General features: G+C 36.8%; 1 protein-coding gene and 1 long non-coding RNA gene across 2 annotated transcripts; one reads left to right on the forward strand and one right to left on the reverse strand.

Moving 5' to 3' along the window:
- Window positions 1-10,815: 10,815 nt before the first annotated feature.
- Window positions 10,816-11,315, reverse strand: LOC140035845 (uncharacterized). Its single transcript, XR_011839758.1, has 2 exons — window positions 11,177-11,315; window positions 10,816-11,047 (listed from the first exon to the last, which is right to left on the reverse strand). It is a non-coding gene; the product is annotated as an uncharacterized lncRNA (long non-coding RNA).
- Window positions 11,316-12,877: 1,562 nt separating this feature from the next.
- On the forward strand, window positions 12,878-23,408 carry LOC140035082 (V-type proton ATPase subunit a3-like). The gene is made up of 18 exons (XM_072074597.1): window positions 12,878-13,157; window positions 13,718-13,762; window positions 14,078-14,200; window positions 14,279-14,386; window positions 15,033-15,143; window positions 15,233-15,406; window positions 16,082-16,219; window positions 17,700-17,807; window positions 17,955-18,062; window positions 18,251-18,399; window positions 19,447-19,600; window positions 20,937-21,097; window positions 21,177-21,383; window positions 21,527-21,710; window positions 21,842-21,922; window positions 22,062-22,255; window positions 22,389-22,448; window positions 22,807-23,408. The coding sequence occupies exons 1-18, from the start codon at window positions 13,005-13,007 to the stop codon at window positions 23,009-23,011; spliced, it is 2,463 nt and encodes an 820-aa protein (XP_071930698.1). The 5' UTR covers window positions 12,878-13,004; the 3' UTR covers window positions 23,012-23,408.
- Window positions 23,409-23,706: the final 298 nt, after the last annotated feature.

Below are 23,706 nucleotides of genomic sequence, written 5' to 3' on the forward strand. Positions count from 1 at the left end.
ATAAGCCTGTTGTTTCTCAAGAACCTGAAGTAGATGGCTGTTCTTATGCATCATTTGATTAGAATAGAGACCCCTCCTATCTTTTGTCTCCAAAGTTTCAACAACCCCGTGTTACCACCAGCCCACCAACCAACAGACTAACTTTTTCTTCAATTTCTATGTGTCTGTCTAGTGTATGTACCTAACTAATTTTTTCATGTTGGAAGAGGATGACTTCTTAGCAATCCCACTTTCCTACTTACTCGAAGTTTTTTTAGGGGTAGGGGGGCCTTACACGTAATACCCAAATATTAATATCTATCACTCTACTGGGATTACGATTTTTTGTATTGTACATTTTCGAAACATACAAAAATTTTGATGCAACATATTCCTTATCAGCCAAAAAGGCCTAAAACCAGCCTTTTGCTTGAAATAATAATTGGAAGGAACCTCAAAAAAAAAAAACTTCAAATTCACAACTGCATAAGATTAGCAGCATCAAGCTTCGACATCATCCAGTAATAATAAGTACTAGATACCCATCTCTGCTGATTGAAAGAATTTGAGACTCAAAATTTCTCAAATATAGCAGTAGCAAGCATCAATACCTGCTGATTACACTAATAAATAATAGTAGCTAGCATAATATCACTACAGATGTTTTCTAACGTCATTAGTTAGTTTTACAAACCAGTAAATGTCTCCAAATAAAAGCTGCAAACACAGGTCGAAACAGGGATACCCCAATTTACAAATATCAAATGCACACCTTGCAAATAAAAGTAGCCAAAAGAAGCAGAGAATTCTGCTGCATCAACTCTTCTAGCAGCTGCTTTCTCTCCTTTTCTTGATGCTGCACCAAATGAAACCCTGCAGAACATTGATGAAACTTTGTTTAACAATTCAACAACTTGAAAAGTAAGTCAATTGTGAGACAGAAAATGGAAAGCAAGGCAAGAAGATCACACGATTAGGAAACAAATTATCACGTCCAGAGGTCAACAACAACTTCATCCTCCACATCCAAATTAGGCTCATTGGCATTCACAATCTTGGATACCATCAAATCATCGAATCCCATATCAATCCTCGAGTGTTGCTTCAACAGTTGTTGCTCCGACTCATCCTCGCTAACTGAATCATCTCTCATGAACTTCTTCCATAGTTTCTGATCAGCAATTTTTTTCAATTCTGCCATTGAAGTGTTTGCCTCCTGATCATCTTGGTCCATGCCACAAGCTCCATCATCCGTGGACTTTGTTATGGTTTTAGAGCTTTGTGGTAGAATCACTCTTCTTCTCTTCATGGTCTGAAGGATTTCAAGTTCTGGTTCTTCCTCCACACGCTGAATTATCTTCTCAACTAAGGCGGGGCTGAATATTTTGGCTAAGACCTTGATCAATACTTTTGACTTAGCCTCCATTATTTTCACATTTTTCTTGAAAGTGGCTATGCTACTCTCAAGTTTCCCCATATGATATTTTGATCTTGTGATGTCTTCCTTCAGTGCATTCATGTGATCCTCGAAAATTTTCAGCTCTGCCTCCATTGAAGGCCTCGTAGCCGTTATGTATTGTTCCCTCGGTCCTCGTCTTTTCCTGATTGTTGGATCTTCATCATTTCGCCTTCTAATGTTCATTAGCAAATGTTCCTGCCCTCTCTGAAACCATTTATTTTCGTATTCATATTGCCTCAGTCCAATCTTCCTGAATCCCTGTTAAGTTTAGAAAACAAACAATCAGAAATTAGTGGGAAATGATCCCATTTGTTGTTGAATTCGAGTCTCAACAAGGAATTTATTTGACATTCAAACTGCAAACACAAAGCATGAGCAAAAGTAGCAAGTATAAGTACAAGAAAAAGGCATTTACCTAGGTTCATGAGTTGTGATAGACATAACAAATTCTTGCAGAAACTTTCTAATTGTGATAAACAAATTATCTAACGAATACGATATCCATGCTATGAAAAAGGATTTACTCTAAAAGGTATGCAATAATCTGAAATGCATAAACTCACATAGTTGTTGAGTTGGTAGATGAAGCTTGAGAAATTGCTGTGCTTGAAATATTTTGGTAGAACCTCTGCAGCAAATTTGAGATGGTCCAGGACTATTAGGCTGGTACCTTCAGAATTCCAGGAAATCATGTTGTTTGTCTCTGTATCCTCCACCATTTGAAAGGTCTTCATCAAGAAGGGGGGCGGAGTGAAACCACGCACTCCCTTCATGAATTCCATCTTTTCTGAGGCCTGCTTGAAGGGTAGCGAAGATGGCCTAACAATCCCACCATTTCCGGCTATTTCTCCACCACGTACTTCCATTGTATCTTGACAAGTTGTTTTATATTCCATGAGGTAGTAGTCAAGACAGTTTTTAAGTTTGAAGATGTTTAGATGGGCTAAACAAACTGCCCCTGCATGCAATGGCCGTTCTTAAGTAAAATTCCATCCCATCAAAAAGGTTAGTCCCACTCTGGTGAAATCATGACTCTCAATTCACTATTTTTTAATTGCCAACCTTAGCAAGAACGAGTCTAATACTGTTCTATTATTGCCTTATTCACCAAGAATATATTCCTCTTGCAACTTATTTCGTAAACAAAGCACAATCTGATTTTTATCTCCATATTTGAGTGGCCTTGATTGTTCACCTAAGAATCAAAGTGAGGGGGAGGACAACATCATTTTTAAAGCATGTTTCTGATGTCCTTGTACTTCAAAATGAGTTGTTAATAGAAGCTGCATTAGTGTACTCTAGGCTTATATAGATCAGCAATCTACCTCGTTTATTTTTCTTTCCTTTCCAAGTATTATTCGAAAACAAGCAACTAGGATGTAGCTACGATTTGTGCCATAACCGGCCTTGTTCCTTAACGTGTCATGTAAATTAACTTTGATGCTATTACAAGATTGAAGCATTTTGGAATCTGAGGGGAAACAAATTGAAGAAAAGAAATGAGACATATGATATGAATTTTGATCCATCTAGTCATTATTTAGTTTTAATGATGAATTGGTTGTCTTTTTCATAATCCAAAGCACATCGATGTACAATTAGGACAAGGAGGCAGGATGATAAGTGAAACTCCTGTTATTTGTTTTGGCAAATGAGTACAACTTCTGTTAGTGTGACAGAAAAAACTGCGGAAGATTAACAAACATTTCTGTATAGGAAAAGAGATAAAATCATTTATCCGTTTATAGTGATCACCTCTATTCCTAATTGATAATGATAGATAATCATAGTTAACTGAAGAATTTGGCCTATTTCCTAGAAAATCTTGTTTCAAAATGTTTATTGCAGTGGGGGACAAACCTTGCATTTGGAACATTTTCTTGTTTGTCAAATATGAGCTTTTACAACAGTAGTAAAGCAACAAATAGAAACATGAGGATTTCTCAATTGAAAACAACTTAGTTTTTCCAAAGAGAACATGTGATACTTGCAACTACAGTGCAATACCTCTTTCCGCATAGGATACAAGCGCAAGCTTAGTAGCTTTAACACTTGAAGTAAAGTTCTGGTTTCATTTACTGGTGTTATTGTGATGAAAAATAAAACCCAGACCAGATTGTAAATAGACTAATGGAAGAAAATTTGTTCCAAATAAAAGGCACTTTGAAACCATGTTTAGAGATCATTGCTGAGTTCAAACCTTTGCACTAGCAAGGCATCCAAACAAATTAGAAAGAAATGTAGTTCAATTGATCAAGACATCTTTTACCTTTAAAGTACACTAAAGTAATACAGGTCTCAAGAAGTCTGACAAAATCAGTAGCGAATAAATTGAAATAGTCTGATGGACAAAAGAAAAAAAAAGAAAAAAAAAGATAGAATAAAAGTTGGACATCATTTGATATCCATAGAGGGAATTGCTCCTGAATTGGTTTTGCAAGAGCTATGGCAATCCAGTGAAACACAATGATGAGGTATCTGACATAGAATAGCAGATAAATGTGATTAAGAGAAACTAATATCTCAATTGTGAAAAGAAATTACAGGTCCAGGTAATACCAGTAAAATCAACTCTTGAACTCCTAACTCCTGGCTTTGTTACCTATCCCTTTGGCAAACTCATTCCAATCTGTCGGTCCTTCAATCAAATCCTCCAAAGGGATGACATCATTTTGCTGAAGCTTTATTCTTTCTTCTTCAGGCACATTCTCACAGCTTATATCATCCATTAGCTGCTTCTCTGGCAATGAGTATGCTGCAGTATAGAAATCAGAAACCATGAAAGCAGTACAATCCTCCTCCTCCTGAATAGCAATGCTCAAGTCAACATTTGAAAATATCTTTCCCGTACCCGATTGTGCCCTAAGAGAGTTTTTCCGGCTTCCATGAGATGTTTCCCCTTTATTTAGGAGCTCTACTGAGCTCTCAATGCTTTCTGCTTTGCAGCTTTTCTTATCAGAAGTTCATGGATCGTATGCTTTACCATATTTTGTAGCTTGGATGTAATACACTGAGCTTGTTTCTCAAGGATTTCCATTTCTTTCTCTAAATTTTCTTCCATGTCTTTCAGCTTCATTGTTTCCACCTTCAACGCATCATGTTCTTGTATTAGACTTTCAAATTTCTTTTGTTCTCCAGACAAACTCAATTGTCCTTCAGTTTCTAATGGCTTACATAGATGTGCATTTTGCGTTCCTTGAATTCTTCTCTTAATTTTTTTTAGCCAACTCTTTTTCCCTTTTTGAAACCACGCATTCTGAAATTCCAATCTATCCCAATTGATCTTTTTGAACCCCCAAAATGTTATAACAGCACAAATTAGTTATGTCTCATTTTTTTCTAATTTCAAAATTCTAGTTATTCGTCCCATGTTACTAAAGGAAAAATAGAAAGAACCATGATATCAGATCACACAGCAACAACAAAGAGGAGATTTTATAAGATATGCAGAATATGATACCTCACATACATTTATACTAATACTGGTAAGCAAGTTCATTTGACATTCAAGTTTTCTTGCTTTGATTTGCAACTTATGCACTACAATGCACATAAGAAGAGCGAGAACTCTTAATATAACAGTAAAAAGTGCCACTTCAAAAGGAAACAATTCGCAAAAGTCACATACACTAGGCAAAACATTATTAAATAATCAAAGAAGTCTACATGAAGATGAGAAAATAGGAGACAATGCAAGTGGTATGATTGAATGATACTCACGTATGTGTTGAGTTGGCAAATGAAGCTCGAAAAGTTGTTGTGCCTGAAGTATTTTCCAAGAACCTCAGCAGCAAACCTGTGAGGATCCCACACAACGAAGCTGGTGCCACTGGAACTCTAGGATATGATGGAATCTGTCTCAGAGTTCTTCACTATGTCATAAACCTTGAGCAAGAAGGGAGGTGGGGCTCTCACCCATGAGAATGAAGAGGATGCACCATTAGCATAACCTTGTTTCGCAAAGGGAGTTGTAGAAACTGCAGCAGCAGCTGTAACAATAGCATTGCTACTACTTTCACTAACATCAGTTTCCATTGGTATTGTTGGATTCATTCTCTCTCCCTCATTCTCACCGTTTTTCAGCTCATATTTGGTATAGTTTGTTACCTCACTTGTCTCCTGGTTTGCTTCCATAATTGGCAAGCAGATTTCTTTATTCTTTTGGAGAAAAAAAATTACAAATATTTTTTCATAATAAAAACTGTAGCAACTTGGCAACTTGATATTTGCTAATGGTAACCAACCCAATTCTTCAGGATGAACCTCTAAAAGCTTATGAATCAAAGCTTTTGTTTTGAATGCCAAACATGCACTAGTTACTATACCATTTTCTCATCCCTAATTCTATGTGAAATGTTTCGATACATTAGAAGATTGTAACTCACCTCATATTCCTTGTACACCACACCATCTTCACTTGTTACTCTATCTTGGTAAAGAAGCAGTGCTATTTGTCCTTTATATTTCGTTTTTCATCGTGATATTCCAAATGTACAAGGATAATCAGTCCGCTGTTTAGTTGTAAAAGCTACACTCTGTTCAATGATTATATATTAAAGCTCTATTTCTTCCGTGATCTAAACTGCTAAAAAGTTCTAAAATAGGTACACAAAATTTTACTTTTTTTTAAAATTATTATTTATGAAGTATTATTATTATTATTCTTTTTCTTTTCGTGGGGATGGGGGGAGGGGTGGTAGGGGTAAGATAGAAGCCCCATTCTTGACATACGGGATAGATTGTATAATTATTTAGTGCTATTGCGTGTAACCCAAGAGGACAATATGATTAACCGAATTGAATTGAATAAAAACATTTTGTTTTCTGTTGGTGAACTTAATGCTTAATAGCCGCATTATCCCATTCTTTAATGATAGATACTAGTACCCTGGGGGAGAATGTGAGAACCTTGAAATATATATAAATATCGATGCATATTTCATTTGCATTTTTAATTCTTTAATAAATTATAGCATTATAACTACTTGTTTTTAAATAAGAGTGTAAAGATAATTTTTATGTTTTAAATAATATAATTGTGCCAAAATATTAACATACTTGGTTTCGCTATGTTAAATTAATATTTCTTGAGTTAGAGTAATTTTAATGCCTTAATATAAATTTTTCGAAATTTCGATAGCTCATTTTAATCCCTAATAAGGTTAAGTGTTAATTGGAAACTTAGCATTATAACAAAACCGATATAAGTATACTAAGTATACTTAGGACATAAAAATTTCGATAATTGAACTCTCGTAAGATTAGTACATTATTAGGCATTCAAATTACATTTGGGGTAAATTTTGGGAATTAGATTAGAATTGAGGTCTTAGGTGGAAATTCGAAAGAAATGTGAAAAGACTAAAATAGCCTTCACAATTTCGGAAAATTACCATGCAACCACACAAAACACTTTCGGCCAACCTTAGAAATCACCAAGTCATTTCCATTCTGCCGTAGCACATTTTCCTTTCACCTCTCACACACTTCACCTCTCAACCGCGAGCCATTCTCACTATTTCTCTCCACTATCTCGCCCCACACCACCCCAAACTCCACTACACATTCCAATTCCTGCATTGGACCGAGAGCAAGAGGAAGAGAGAGAGAGAGAGCCGTAGCCTTGGTATCATCGACGAGAAAAGAAAAGAAGGAAATCGCGAGCTGAATCTTTTTCTGTTCTGTCCGTGAGCTAGAGGGAAGAAAGGAGAGAAACACTATGTGAGCTTCATTCCTTGCTGCACCCTCAACCAGCTGCAAACCATTCCCTAACCGCCACACCATCGCAACTGCAACACCACCAGGACCAACCATTCAGCCGCGAGCAAGCCGAGAGAAAGAGAGAAAGAATTTCAGTTCTGTCACGCGTATAAGCTTCCAGCTGAGGTAGATTCTGGTTTTAGATTAGCTTACTAGAGGTAGACGAATTTTTTAAGGGCTTGCATGTGTTATCTAAGCACTCAGATGATGAATTAGGACACCAGAAATGTGATCATGAAGGAAAATTGAAGCTGCCGAGAGCTTGAGTTGGAAATTTCAACTTTTCAGCGGCCAATTTGTGATAATCTGAGATTAGACATGTGCTTAGCTAACTAAAACTTGGATGATTAAGCTAGTTATGGCCTTGCATGTTGAGTTTATGCGTTCGGATGATGAAATCAAAAGCACGAGAAAAATCTGGTTTGATGGAAATGGAAATTGCCATGAGTTAATTAGGAAATGCAGCTTTTAATTTGCTTTATTGTGATGATCTGAGCTTGTAATTGTGATTAACCAACTAAAAACTAAGTGATTAAGTCTTGCATGAGGATAGTTAGATCGGTTAGGCAAGAAAAATAAAAATGAAATGAAAGCAGCTTGCATGCATGATCATCCGAGGCTAGCTGGAAAATTTTCTGGAAAATTTGATGATTATAATTGTTGTTTGAATCTGGTTTTGAACTGGAAATCTTAATTAGCTAGCTAAATGTTTGCATGACGAATTTGAGTATCTAAAACCATGTTTCAGCCGAGGAAAAATTGGATTTATGAACACCTAAGTGTTGGAAAATTCTTGATAGCCGAGAGGTTTGAGCAGGAATTTTCAGTTTGTTTTTGGAAATTTTAACTTGTTTCTGGAATTTTTTTTCCGTGGAATATAACGGTTTAGAAATGCATGAGCAATGTGTGCTTTAAGCCTAGTAAGCCACGTAGATGTGAAACTTCTGATACGATTGATAATTTGATTTTTATTATGACTAAAATGTTGAGATGAAATTCTTGGCATTGGAATGGATATTTTGGAATAAAAATTGCTGGAAAATATTTAATCTGTATTTGGTTACAAACAATGAGATTTTGGTTGAAATCTTGGATAAGATAGTGTTGCAAATTTTGTCCCTGTGTTCATGTACCTGTTAGTGATTCTAAACAGTTAAATTTTTGGCTAAATTGCTATAAGAAATTATTGTTGGATGCTTGAGGCTAATGATTGACGAAACCTTGGTCATTTGTTTTATTTTTGATCAGAAATGAATCTGTTGAAACCTAGGGCTAATGATTGACGAAACCCTAGTGATATTGCTGTTTGAAATGTGATTTTGCTATATTGGCAAATCTGAGACATAATGTGCTTGTGAATCGGAATCTGAAAAGTTCGTTTTGACCCCGTGAACATGAATATTTTCAAATCGGGTTACGTGAATATATTTTACTCTATGTATTAAACTACAAAAATTCATCTTGTACGATCACGTGAGAAATTCGGGATTTGAAATACATTGTCGACTAGTTATTTCTTCTCCTGGCTTAAATTAGCTTTATTATTTTTAGGAAATGATTTCACTTGTTTTTAAAATCCTAGGTATTATTTTATTTTCTTTTCTTTCCTTAAAATTTGTCCCTGACTAGTTGTTTTTGAGAAACTCATTACAAACGCGAGATTTTAATAATTTTAAACAAAAGGCGTAGAAAACTTGTTCGATAAGAAAACTCATTTGACATAAATAAGTTCTATTTGCTTCTCTAGAAAGAAAGTATTTCTTTTAAAAGAAACCATACGGAATGTTTTATCACTTTTACTAGTTTTAATTTCAAAAGAATGGTTGAGTTACTTCGAAAAAATAAACTATTTATATACTAGAGAATCTTTTATATTTATAAACCTAGAACTTGGATAGAAAACTTATAGTTCTTAAAACTTGGTTTTCTAGGATTTAGCGAGGACGCAGATTTTGATTCCCAGCTTGGCTGGTGACTCCACTCTTGGTGAGCGTCCCTGCTTGTTCTATACTTACGTGATTAAAGCGCTTTCTTGACTTGATATGTGACATTTGGGAAGAAAATGGTTTCTGATCCATCGAAGTGAGCGGTGTGTACTTTATCACACTAGTCGTTCGAGTGGTGGCTTGTTTGAAATGTTTTCATGAATACTTGCTTGCACTTGTTAATCACTAGGCAGGGGAGTGTACTACACCTTCAGGGTGAAAAGGACTCTTACCCTGACCTGGTAATCTTGTGTTTGACGTAACGTCGTTGGATGAATTCCTCAACTAGTCCCTAATCTCGTGTTGGACGTAACGTCGTTGGATGAATTTCTCGATTAGTCCCTAATCTCGTATTGGACGTAACGTCGTTGGATGAATTTCTCGACCAGTCCCTAAGGTATACTCGAGTATTACCACTATCGTGTTTGGCGTTCGGGCCCAATAAAGGGGTATGATTGGTGGCCGGAGTTAAGAAAAATAAAAAGATCTACATGGACCTTAGGTAGTGAAAGTTGACGAAGGGTCGTCTACGGAAAATTTTGATCAAACTCGTGAAGAAATGGCTCCTGAGAGCTCATGTATCCTATCTTGTGCTGTTACACGCTTTCCTATTTGTTTACTTTAGTTGAAATCAATACGTATTATTTGTTTTATTTGATTGCATGTTTTGGGGCACCACTGAGCTATAACTCACCCCACGTTTATTTGTTTTCCTTAACAGGTCTTGGTATTTGAGAAATCTGAGCCTGCTTATATTTTTCTTATGAATGTAGTTGAACTTTATGACTTCGCTTAGCGGTTTGTAATGTATTTCGAATCAAACAATGTACCTTTGTTTTAGGTTGCCGCTTGAAGCTGGAAAAGTGTAAACCCTAATTCTGATATCTGGTTTGTATGTATATATCTGAGTTGTATGAATTTATATGTATTTGGGATTGTACGACTTTATTTCTTGTAAGTTACGCGTGAGGTGTCTAAGAGCCGTCGATTGGCTATCTTCAAATGCTGTTATCTCTGAAGTTAATGTGGCCTTAACAATTGGTCTATTTTGGGAGATTCGTTAATGTAATAGTTTAAGTTATTCTTCGGAAGGTTTTGGGCTAGATTGCTTGCGTGAGTCCTGGCGAGAGTTAGGCAGACGGCCCGCCAACCCTCTGGTTCGCCTTAGGGGGAAGTGGGGTCGCCACAGAGAAATGTTCCTGAAATAGAACGACATTCCCATCCAACTGTTGCAATTTCAACAAATTTATAGATAACGGATGTCTTGACTTTTCAACAACCTTCACCTTCACTAAACTGAGGTTAACTTACGAGAGATGAATCGTTCTTTTTTGCCCCAATCAATAATCGCAGCCTTCTTTTATCTATATCGCTTATGGTCATTTGAATTCTCTTGCACAGGACCCGAACTTGGAAAAGCAATGCATCATGCACGTATCGAGTATAATAAGCAAGCAAAAGCATGAAACCAATTAAACGGAAACAATAACGCCGTTTAGTCAATATATCTCTTGGTAAAAACACCCGCTTTGTCGCCTTTTGGTTCCTCCGCTGCTTTTGTAACAAACCAAGGAGATTACGTACCCCCTATAAACCAACATTTAGATTTAACACCAAAACTAGCTGCAAAAATTGTGATCTCTAATGCCTTTGTTCCAAAACAATTGACACCAAGTTGCTTAAGACAATTGGGAGAAAAATTTGAGATAGATTAATTGCAAAATTTCCGTCAAAGCCTGTAGAGTTAATGAAAGCAGAAAATGAAGCCTTGCTCTCTCAAAGGTTGCTGGAGTCCCTGCCAAAAATGAAACGCCTCATCCAATCTGATACAACCAATGCCCTTGTACGCCAACTGACTTGCTTGCTGACAATTCAAAGATAGTAACCAAATGAATCATAAGTATAACAGTACGTGGACATGTATCAATTGCAAGATCTTGCAAGTTCAAAGGACCTTATAGTAGGTGAAGTGAAGAGGAATTGAGTAGCAAACCTTGCATAAACTGAGTACCAGAGCCACTGGGTGCTTTGCCCAATTGAAACTTAATTTCCTGGAACTTGGGCAGCTGTTTGTTCACCTCTTAAAGGAGCAAATTGTCCAACATGCTGGTACCTGAAACAAGCATCAAAGTACATTGCACAAGTAAGAAATCTACAAGCTGCTCATGCAACAACCTTGCAACTTTTCAATAGATTTCTATCTTTGCCAACTCTATACAGACAAAGTTTTTTCTTCTGATCCAAGTATCATCCTTATATGGTGTTTCTTAAGAATCTCTTATCATCTGGTAGAATAAACTACCTCCAAACAAGCTAACATTCTCAAATTGCATTCGAAAAGAAGATTTTTTAATCTCCAACTTCATCTTATTCTCCAAATTGCATTAGTAGGTGTCAGAAGAGTGGAACTGTTAATGAGTGGGGATACAGAAGATATCTAACTAAAGGTTCCCCTGATACCTGAAAGGGCGAAAACGATGGCGTCCTTCTCCCCTAAACCTAAGAGGACCTTCTGGATTTGTCTCAACCTCCTTCATCCGATTGAAACAATAGGCAAGATAGACACCTTGCTGAGATGCAACCTGTAAAAATATCCTAAAAAAATATTGCTTCCTGTAACTCGCATGATACGATTGACCAAATTTGGACATCATAGTTAACAAACCTGGGCAGTTGTAAGAAGATTCTTCATCTGAGAATCAACTTGGGAGATAGCCGATTTAAATTCTTCAATGTTCACCTCAACGGATTCTTTTACATCATCCCCTTTTGAATCTTTCAAAAGATCAACTAGACTATGCATCTGCTTATTTTTCAAACATAGTTCTAGCGGAGGATATCTCTCACATATGTCATCAAGGACTTTTTGAAATTCTTTGACCGTAAGAGCACCAGAGTTGTCCTTGTCCGTCTTTTGAAATATGGCTGCAACATCCTCCTGATGAATTGGCCAAAAGACACTGATAGCAAAAAGACTAAGAGAGTTCTCATCTATCTTTTAAAAATAGGTGAGACGTAGGTTGTATTCATTTGTTCGATAAATACAAATACTAATTTGGAAATGGTGACAAATGTATCCGTAAAACACTAAATATCGGATCGTAAGCCAAATTCAATAAGTTTAACAGATTAGTGGGTTAATTCCACATTCCACCCCTTTAACCATACCTAAATTTTCATTTTAGACCTTAAACTTAAAAAATGGGACACCTTAATCCCTCGCTTATAAAATTTATCCCACTTTTTTTTATTCTGAAATTTGTCCTACTTAAGTAATATTATTAAAAAAGTGAGACAGATTTTATATTTACAAAGGGTGTATATTAGGGATTAAATTGGGATATAATTTTATACTTTAGGAATTAAAATGGACGAGTTCTATATTTTAGGGATTTAGGTACAGTAAATTTTATAATTTAGGGACTAAATCATCCCATTTTGAAGTTTAGGAATCAAAGTGAAAATTCGGTTATAGTTAAAGGGTGCACAGAATTAGCCAGCAAAAGTTTAGGGCGTGTTCTCACAAGAGCGAAAGATCAGTGGGCATCTTATAATAACAATAATGAAAGATTAGATAGATACTAATGCAATAATCTGAATATTGGAATGCAATAAATGAAGTGGAAGATTACTGAAGGCGGTAAAGAAATACTGTGATTGAATCTGTTACAGCTCCGTTACGACGGAGAGAGAAAGAAAGATAAGTGGGGGACTGCATACATATAGAGTCGGGGTGTAATTTTATGACAAGGACTCGGGGAAACAGAGGGACAGGAAGATAGAGAGAGACAGAGAGAAGAATCGGGAAGGGGGTGTAGAAGATGGCAGAGCGGCGTGGAGGAGGAGGATGTTGCCCGCCAATGGATCTGATGAGGTCAGAGCCGATGCAGCTGGTCCAACTTATCATCCCCGCCGAGTCCGCTCACCTCACCGTAGATTACCTCGGCGAACTCGGGCTTGTTCAATTTAAAGACGTCCGTAATGCTACCCTTTTTCCCCCCTGAATTGCTATACGATTTGCATTTACTAGCACAGACTTAGATAATTGTTGATATTATCAGTCAAAAGCAGAGCTGATTGGATTTTTGAAGATTGCAAAATTGCCGATGTTGTTCAGTTAGGGTTTCTCTTCCGAAGATTGTCAAATTAGTTGTCTCTTGCTGAGTTTTCTACTATTCAACGTTGAAAATCGTACCAATAGTAGGCATCGCAGAACGGCGACGGAGTTGAGATGTTCATTCATCGGGAGGAAGATTATTTGATCTTTTCTTCTCTGTTTTTTAGCCTAGTAATAGGTCTAACTAGGATTTTATTGCAAAACAATGAAATCAGGCCTTGCTAGCGTATTAGCACTGTGCAAATGCTCACAGTTTTTCAGTTTTCCTGTTGATTGAACTGATTTTGCTTGATTTGATCAAAAAATGATAAGTTTAAATGTAGAGCAAGTGCAGAGCTTTTTGGTTCGTGAATGCTTTTGAATTTTTATATTTGTTGGATACCTATACTGATGTTTTCCTATATTTGGTGCTATCAGCTGAATGCTGAAAAGAGCCCATTCCAGCGGACATATGCAACTCAGGTACATGTTTGTTACTTATGGAACATGACTTCCATGCATTTTATTGCAAGGTGTTTGTGCTTATTCACATGATAGATGTCATAATTGCAAGAAAATGAATGATAATGTTTGGAGTTTTGTTGTAGATTGTGTAATGACTATAATTGCATCACAATCTGATCGTTATCCTAATTGCTGTACTTACCTAGACAACTACAGCTATGGTGATAAACACTCCCTTTTTTTTTTTTTGGATACAGTTATTTAATTATGTTACATCAAACTCAATTGCTTCTAAATCATTGCTGCCACATACTAATTTGAGTTCATGGACAGATAAGAAGATGTGGAGAGATGGCTCGCAAATTACGATTTTTCAGGGATCAAATTTCAAGGGCAGGACTGTCACTTCCTACTGGATCTGTATCGGAAGCTGTTCTCAATCTGGATGATTTGGAGGTACTCTAAATGTCTACCGACCCTTGAGTTCTTTTAGTTTGAAGCATGCTAACTGTGTTTCTTTCACTATATTGCCAGATAAAGCTTGGGGAACTTGAAGCTGAGCTAGTTGAAATTAATGCGAACAGTGAAAAGTTGCAGCGCTCCTATAATGAACTAGTAGAGTATAAGCTTGTGTTGCAGAAGGTAGATCTTGTTATTATAGTTGTCCCTCTTTAGATAGTAGTAGCTGGTCATTATCCTTTGTACTGTTTGAATCCATCAAAATAATGTATCGAAGTGGTGCAAGAATGCCCAAGTTTGTTTGTTAGAATTTTGAAAGCTTGGGCAGAGCCTACTTGTTAATGGTACTGTAGAAGTTACTTCGTAAAATTGACATGAAAGGCTCGTAAAATAATGGGTTTGAGTTCTTATATAACATTGATTTGGTTGTCTTTGAATGTCTAATTCATCAATATGTAGGTTATAACACTAACTCTTTCATATGAATGCACTTAAATTTTTTGATTGCTTTGTATGTATGTATTTATATGCTCTTCTGCTTTAAGAGAGTTGAGCAAAAATGGTAGTTGGAAAAGAAAAAATCGTGAATGCTATATATGTATGTTTATATGTACACTAATCTGTAACTTCATGATTGATACAACATGTGAATTAAGATGGCTGTAGTGGTTGGATGCTAGTGATGCTTGGGACACAAATTCTTATTTTCTGCTGGGGGAATAAATTTTAACTCAGCTTCAGTGGATCTGGAGCCTTACAACAGACAGTTTGTTGTTTACATGATGAGCTTGCTTGCATTAACTAACATAAATGTTATTGTCCTCCTCAGGCTGGTGAATTTTTTCAGTCTGCTCAAAGAAGTGCCGAAGCACAACAAAGGGAGTATGCATCAAGTCAGAGTGCTGAAGAATCCTTAGAAACTCCTCTTTTAGCAGATCAGGTGCAAAATGACTACTGAAGACTACCATTGTGTAAATATCTGGCTTCTTCCATAACTAACCTAACTCCATTTGGTCCCGTTTCATATAGGAAACTGTAACAGACCCATCCAAGCAAGTTAAGTTGGGGTCTATCTCTGGACTTGTTCCTAGAGAGAAATCCATGGCATTTGAGAGGATTATATTCCGTGCTACCAGGGGTAATGTGTTTCTGAGACAAGCAGTAGTTGAGGAGCTTGTCACTGATCCTCTTTCGGGAGAGAAGGTATGCACCACCACTCCTATTTATGTATACAGACAGATAAACAATGTCTTTAAAATTAGTCTCATGCTGACATAAAAGTGGAGAGAGCATAAGATGGAGAAACTCTTCGTCTGAGTGAGTGATGATCATTAAAGTCATTTTTGTGTGGTTCAAGGAAGGCGGAAAAGGCTAGAGAGGTCCACATGTACTTGTCTTTCCACTTGTTAATTTTCTTTTTGATTTTGAAGTACAGAATATGATCCTTATAGTTGTCTGTGTTTCACCTCCTCTTACCCCTGCTATCTGGGTGGGAAGAAAAGTTGGGCCTGGAGGCTGGAGGGATATAATATCTCTTAAGTTTTACTTTTCTTTGCCATTTCCTTTCTTATGGGACAATGAATTTGAACTTGCGTTTACTTTTCTTCTGCATTTTCCTCTTTTTGTCCCCTGCGGAGCTGGTAAATAGGGTTTTGCGATATGTCCAGGCAGTTTCATTGATCAGGATGAGTGGTGTTTATTCCTATGCATGCTTGTAGCAGTCTTCTAAGCCTGTTACTAGCTTAATCTTTCTTTCCTCTTGGATCATCAATGAGTCTTCATGCAAAGAACTTGCATTTAAGCAATTTATGACCCACTTTTGTATTTTCACTTATCATACTTGTGTATCATCTTTGATTGTCGATTATGATTGTGTAGGTTGAGAAGAATGTGTTTGTTGTATTTTTTTCTGGAGAAAGGGCCAAGAACAAGATTCTTAAAATATGTGAAGCATTTGGGGCTAATCGTTACCCATTCAATGAAGACTTAAGCAAACAGGCTCAAGCAATTACCGAGGTACTAGTTAAAATTTCGAGGTCTGCTGTCACCTGTCCAACAATATCCAGGCTGTTTCACTGGTTTTCAGTTATTTTAAATTACATAACTGTTTAGAAGAAAGTCTAGCTTAGACTTTGTTTAAATCGTTCATTTGTCTGTGAGCACTTGCCTTGTAAACCACATGCAAGATTGTATAAATCATTCATTTGTCTGTGAGCATGTACCTTCTTTTGTATGTTTAGGTTTTTCTGGTTAATCTTGTGGATGTCTTTATCCTTTGATTGCGAAATATTGACTTCGGAAGTTGGTTGAGATTCGCTTCGATGATATACTCAACTGGCACAACTGAGTTGTTTATATTATATTTTTAGGGTGGTGGAGGGTTTAGAAAATGGTTTAATATACATTGAGCAATAACAACAAGCTATTGGTTTTCTTATTAGAGCTTTTGCCACTTCATTGGCACATGTTTGAAAAGTTTTGGTTGGTTCACCTTTGGTTGAAGAATTAGGTATTTGGTATTCCATCATCACTATGTTAAACAATTTGTGAAGTCTGTTGATCTCAAATGTCTCAAGTAAACCAGATAGTGTACATTCTTGTCAATTTCTCCAAATGAGAATACCTGTCTGGCCAAATATTTCAATCTCTTCTCTGTACGTCATTCATTAGTGGGTGTGGAGATATAGGTCTTTATTATTATTTTTTCTCTCTTTCTTGATCTACATATGTTAGATTCCTTTGTTGCCTTTTGATTCTTGACTTCAACACGTGATGCTGACTGAAAATTATGAAAGATGAAAAACTGGGCAAGTGTGGATACCATGATTATATCTCTTGCAGCTGCGTCTGGTTTACTGTATTGAAAGATATGAAAAGCAAGTGGTTGCTTGTTTTCCACTAATATATCTGGAGATGATCAAATTCGACAGTTAAAACTTTCTTTCTTGCTGGATGTGCGGGCCAGTGGTTCAAAATTTTGTAAGCTCATCAAAGTGTCAAACATCCTCTTTAGTTGTTTCATTTGCTCTTTCGTATTGAAAGATGTGAAAAAATAACGTGTTGTTACTAATCAGTAATAAAGTTTCTTTTCTTCTAACTTGTTGCTGGAGAATATTTAAGGTCTGAATTCTTCACTTGCAGCTTTTCCTCGCTGGATGTGCAGGATTTAGTGGTTCAGAATTATATTGTAAACTATTGAAAGTGACAGACATCAACTTTAGCAGTTTTAATAGATTCTCTTTTGTGATTTAGCCGAGAATATTTAATAGTTTTTACTAATTCAACAATCAGCTTTTCTTTTCCAAAATTTAAAATTGACTTCTGGGAAAGAGCAGCATCATCTTTTGTTGGTTCTGATTGGTGATTGAGTACTAATGACTTCTAGAAAAAGTATATAGCTTTGTCTGGTTTCACTTTTTTTGTTTGGGGTTGAACCACTTGTTTTCTATCAATAAGTTTTGGAATATGCTGTTTATGTTGTTCTTTTGCGTATCAGGTTTCAGGAAGACTTTTGGAGCTGAAGACCACAATAGATGCTGGACTGGTGCACCGTGGAAATTTATTGCAATCTATTGGAGAACAGTTTGAGCAATGGAACCTTTTGGTGTGTCATCTTAATAGTTGTATCTAATGCAATTGTTTTCTGATTGAGTACCAAGTCACGTGCTTGTCTATGTATTTGTCATTAGCATTAGCTAACAAGCGAGAAAAGATTTTCCCTTTTTAGCTTACCAGTTTGTAACTCCTGCAGGTGAGGAGGGAGAAATCCATTTACCATACACTTAACATGCTTAGCTTTGACGTAACTAAGAAGTGTCTGGTGGCTGAAGGTTGGAGCCCAATTTTTGCAACAAAACAGGTAATTCTGTCTTGACTTTTTGATTCTGCAATTGGATTTTGTGATGTGGCGATGTGGGCCAGGTCGGTGTGGTGTATGACATGTGCTGGCAGTTCATAAATTACAACAATTTTGGTTGTGTAGCTTGTGCACTCTTCTGTGTTTATATAAGATATCGAGTTATTACATTGTGAATGTGATTCATGCAGATACAGGATGCACTGCAACGGGCAACATATGATTCCAATTCACAAGTTGGTGCCATATTTTGGGTTTTGCATACTCGAGAGGCACCTCCTACATATTTTCGAACAAATAAAGTTACTTCTGCATTTCAAGAGATTGTCGATGCATATGGGTTAGTTTTACTTTTATATCATTTTGACTAAGTAATTCAGCAAAACTATAAAGGGGTATGGATTCAATGTATGGAACATGTGTTGTTACACAAATGGGACATGCTTGTTTGCTGTGACTGTCTTGAAAGTTTTTCTAAAAAGTTGTTTAGAAATTTGAAAAGCTATTTTATCTCAAAAGCTTCAGAATGCAGAAGCTTTTTCCTACTGCTTTTGTTGAACCGAAAATAGCAAAAATATGTCTTAAGAGAAATAAGTGATTTGAAGCAAATGAAAATTACCGTTTGGCAATTTCTTTTGGACTTGAAGTTAATTCAGTTCTGGGGGTTATAAGTTTTACAATTTTCATCCATTGGATAATATTTAATTACTGGAAAAGTCTCTTTTGAATTGTCAAGTTTGTAGACTTCATATATAAGAAACTGGTAATAAAAACACTCCATCTAGAAGATGTGAGACGGAAAATGTCATAAACCTGCTATAGTACTCTCTATTCTGTACTTGGCAGTGATGAGTAATTTTCTTTCATCCCAGCCTTTCAAAGGTCCCTTTTACGTCCTTGTAAAATGAAATATTTGTTAGTTATGCTTTAAGAAATGGCACAATAATAATAAAACAAAATATGACAGACTAAAGAGGGAACAAAGTGTCGGTAGATAGAAGAGTACGAGATTTAAATGAAGAATTTGTTAAAATTGGTTTATCTGTATGATATTACCCACCTCTTCAAAATTGTGAAGGCTTCAGGCATTGGCTGAATCTACCCTTGGTTAAGGTAAATAAAAGAAAGGGTCCATATTTTTGGACATTCACCTGAGCAAAGTTCTTTGAGGGAAAAAAAATAGATACTCTGTATGTCTAGTTTGCTTCCATACCCTTGAGATGTGTCCATTAGTTGCTTCTGTATCTGCCCCGTCTATGCATAAATCTTTTAAGCCTTATATATTATTCTTTCATTTTTTAAAATGAATATTCCCTTGTCAGTCTCCATTTTTTCTATCTATTGGATATGAGCTGAGATATTCGCTGCTTTATTTGCCTTTTCCCAGTGTGGCTAAGTATCAAGAAGCAAATCCTGGGGTATTCACCATTGTCACATTCCCCTTCCTTTTTGCGGTCATGTTTGGTGACTGGGGTCATGGTATATGCCTGTTGGTTACAACATTATTCTTAATAATTCGGGAGCGGAAATACTCCAGTGAGGTAAGCATTTTCCTGGTTGTGCAAGGCCCACCGGCTAATGTTCAAGTAACATCTTTAATAATATAATGGTTTCTTTTGGAACTTGAGTTTCTTAGTCCTGCATTTATATTTAAATTTGGGTATGACCACATTACTGGTTGTGGTTAAGCTGAAAAGGTGGCCTTTCCTTGCTTCGTGGAGCACAGAAAACTGTACCTTAAACTTTAAACTAACATTTTGTGAGGGCTAGCTAATACTGGCTTGTGAATGTATTTTTGCTGCTTGTGAAATAGATAGAACATTCTTTCTCTAGTTTCTTATACTTTTGGTATATGAAGCTATTTATGACAAAAGTGAGGCTGCTGGGTCCCCATGTTGGCTTAAATGCATGTTTTTGAAAGAAATAATGATGACCCAAAGTGTGGAGGCTGCTGATGTTGTTGTTCTTAGACCTCTATTATCATACCTGTTTTCTTCTCATCTTGAAAACCATTAGTGGATTCTGGCCCTTGTAGATAGCATTGTCATAGCAACTGGTGCTGAGCTTTTCCAAGATCTGCTGGTTGACTCTTAAGCTCGTCTCTTGACCCAAGTGTTGCAACCTCTCTTTGGGGCTTGCATGTGACTGCATTTTTTTTCCCTAGGGAGAATCTAAATTGTTTGCATGAACATGCATTGCTAATGCTACTTGACTGCTGCTTCTTCTCTCTCTTTTTCTAAAACAAAACTTTACCTTGACCACATGAAAACACCGCAGAAAACAAGAAGAAAATGGTTTTTGCTCAGTGTTTACCCAGCATATGTTTGAACAGATCTTCGATAACTGTGGTTGTTTCAATTAAAGGAACTTTCCTTGTATATGCATATAGGTTAGTATAGTAAAAGTGTTGGTAGTTAAATTGATCAAGTATCCCTCAAAAAAATCAAAACATCCATGGCATGGATGTTTTTCCCCTGAAGTAAGTAGCTGCAATATTTTAGATGGTGAGATATGTTAGAATCTAGCTTTTTGATGTGCAACTATGATTGCATTTTTCATAGGAATTATCCTTTTCTTGTGAATGGGCTCCCACGCTTCTGGGAGATTAAAATATCCAGTATCCATCTGGTCATCCTGTAGAAAATTCTTCTGACTTTTCACATTTGCACATCCTAATAGCAGCAGTCTATTTTTCTGTCCAAACTCTTTGTAACTCAACTAAAATTCGTGAGCATTAATATTCCTGTTGTGTGTTTCTAGGGAAGTATCATAGCCATTTTTGATCCTCACTTTCAAGTTGCTGTTTGTTTTTCTATAAGGTTATTAATGTTCTTGATTGATCCTCACTTTGAATCTGTTTGAATCTTGTCACTGCAGAAGCTTGGAGACATCATGGAAATGACTTTTGGTGGGCGTTATGTGATTCTGCTAATGTCACTTTTCTCAATCTACACGGGGCTTATCTACAACGAGTTCTTCTCTCTCCCATTTGAATTATTTGGTCGCTCAGCATATGCATGCCGTGATGCTTCTTGCAGGTATTTAAGTTGTTTGGATACCTTGTTGGTATTTTTTGTAAGTTGCAGTCTCTCAAAATGTTAATTTGCTTCTTTGCAGTGAAGCTACTACAGTAGGCTTAATCAAGGCACGCGATACTTATCCATTTGGTGTGGATCCTGCATGGCATGGTACACGTAGTGAATTGCCATTCCTAAATTCATTAAAGATGAAAATGTCTATACTTATTGGTGTGGCCCAAATGAACCTTGGGATCATATTGAGCTTCTGCAATGCTTTATTCTTCAGGAACAGCATTAATGTATGGTAAGTCTTATAAGATAATGTTGGTCCTCATATCGTCATCTCCAATATCTTTAGGCTTGTCATTGAGCACCTGAATGTTGCTTAGTTGCTTCTTGTTATAACTGTTATTTTCCCATACTTGCAAACTGACTCTGGAATTTCAGGTGCCAGTTTGTTCCTGAGATGATATTTTTGAATGGCCTCTTTGGCTACCTTTCCATCCTGATTATTATAAAGTGGTGGACTGGTTCACAAGCTGATCTGTATCATGTCATGATATACATGTTCCTTGGTCCTACGGATGATCTGGGTGAAAATCAGCTTTTCCCTGGCCAGAAGACAACTCAGGTTTAGTACTCATTTTAGCACAATTATGTGTTTCAATGACTTCTTCTCGTCTTTAGTTCAAATATACCAAAAACTCTTGCAACATATACTCTGTCTATGGCTGATTAACTAATTTTTTGCTTCTTGTCCAGATTGTACTGGTGCTGCTGGCTCTTATTTCTGTTCCATGGATGCTGATTCCCAAGCCTTTCCTTCTGAAGTTGGAACACGATGTATGTTCTTGTTTAACGTTCTGCTATTTTGCTTACTGACACTGCTCTTCTCCTCCCAGCTTAATTGTTTGGTTGCCTTGCAGTTTTGTTTTCTATTTTGTTTCCTTTTTTTTCACCATTTGGAATCTTGCTGCTGCAGAGACACCATGGTCACTCTTATGCTCCCCTCCAAGACACGGAAGAGTCTTTGCTGGTGGAGACAAATCAAGATTCACACGGCCATGGAGAATTCGAATTCAGTGAAATTTTTGTCCATCAGCTTATACATACTATAGAGTTTGTGCTTGGGGCTGTCTCAAATACAGCATCTTATCTTCGTCTGTGGGCTCTCAGGTATGCTGACTCAGAATCACATATTTACTTGGCTCAGGAACCTAGCTATTACTGTATGCCTCCTGTGCTTCTTGGCACATCACACATATCTGTTTAGTTATGTGCTGATCAGTTGTGTTTTTGACATTTTCAGCCTTGCCCACTCGGAGTTATCAAGTGTGTTCTATGAGAAGGTTCTTCTCCTAGCTTGGGGGTAAGTTGATCTATCTTATGTCCCTATTCTACACAGTTGAGCAATAAATTTAACAGTGACAGAGATTTCTTGCAACTTCAAAACCTATGAGATATTGAGATATAGTACATATTTTAGAGAATGCAATTCTCAAACAATGCCCTACTATGGTATTAAAGAATAATGGGTAAATTTACATCCTTATTACGGAAGGAATAGAAGGGCCTTTTCTTTTGAACTTTTTTGTGGTTTTAACGCATTTGAACAATTTCGGACTTTAATTGGGAGTTGTGACAGGTGGTCTCATAGATGATTAAGATGTTACCTCATTTTTAGAGAGCAAAGAATGAATTTCCGTTAACTCATCTGTTTGTTGCAGGTTCAACAATGTAATCATTTTAATTGTGGGAATCATAGTATTCATCTTTGCAACTGTTGGAGTATTGTTAGTGATGGAAACATTGAGTGCCTTCCTCCATGCATTGCGACTTCATTGGGTGGAGTTTCAGAATAAGTTTTATGAGGGCGATGGGTACAAGTTCCACCCGTTCTCGTTTGCCTTACTCAATGATGAGGAGGATTGAATATAAGGCTCCAAATAATCTGGTTTTGCACAAAACATGGAGTTGTCCGCAATTATTTTACTTGGATGGACATGTATAAAAAAGGGCATTGGGAATGAAGGAACCTCCTCTACAGCTCTCTCTCTCTCGCTGGTGTTCTAGTCTTTTTTCAAATAATGATTATTATATGCGGAATGCTGTTGTTCTTAGAGGTGGTGGTGCCTTCACGATGTATAATTATTCAAAGATAAGATGTCCACATGCATTGTAATATTTATCGATTTGTTTATTTAGGTTTATCCAAGTGTATGCGCCAGTTGTTAAGAAAATAAGGCTGTGCTCTCCCGTTTTTTTAGTACGATGTTGGATTCTTGGTTGCTGATAGAGGACATGCACATCCTGATTGCAATTTGGGAAACGGCACTGATATATTCTCTTTCATTTCCTGCTTTATTTTTCTTTTTATTTATTTTGAAAAGGATCAATAGTGGAACTGAACTCCATTCACTTTATTGGTGATTCGAAGCAGTGACCTCTAGGTAACGGTAACGTTGCTCAACCAATTTAGTTGATGCGCGTTGTTGTCTGTTTGTGGTGTCGAATGGCCGGGTTCTTGGTCGCTATGACCTCTAGGTCCCGGGTAAAGTTGCTTAACCAATTGAGTTGAGCTTTGTTGTCCGTTTGTAGTTTCGAATGGCTGAGTTCTTGGTCACGGT

The sequence above is a fragment of the Coffea arabica genome, chromosome 2c (assembly GCF_036785885.1).
Source record: "Coffea arabica cultivar ET-39 chromosome 2c, Coffea Arabica ET-39 HiFi, whole genome shotgun sequence".
NCBI classification, from domain to species: Eukaryota; Viridiplantae; Streptophyta; class Magnoliopsida; order Gentianales; family Rubiaceae; genus Coffea; species Coffea arabica.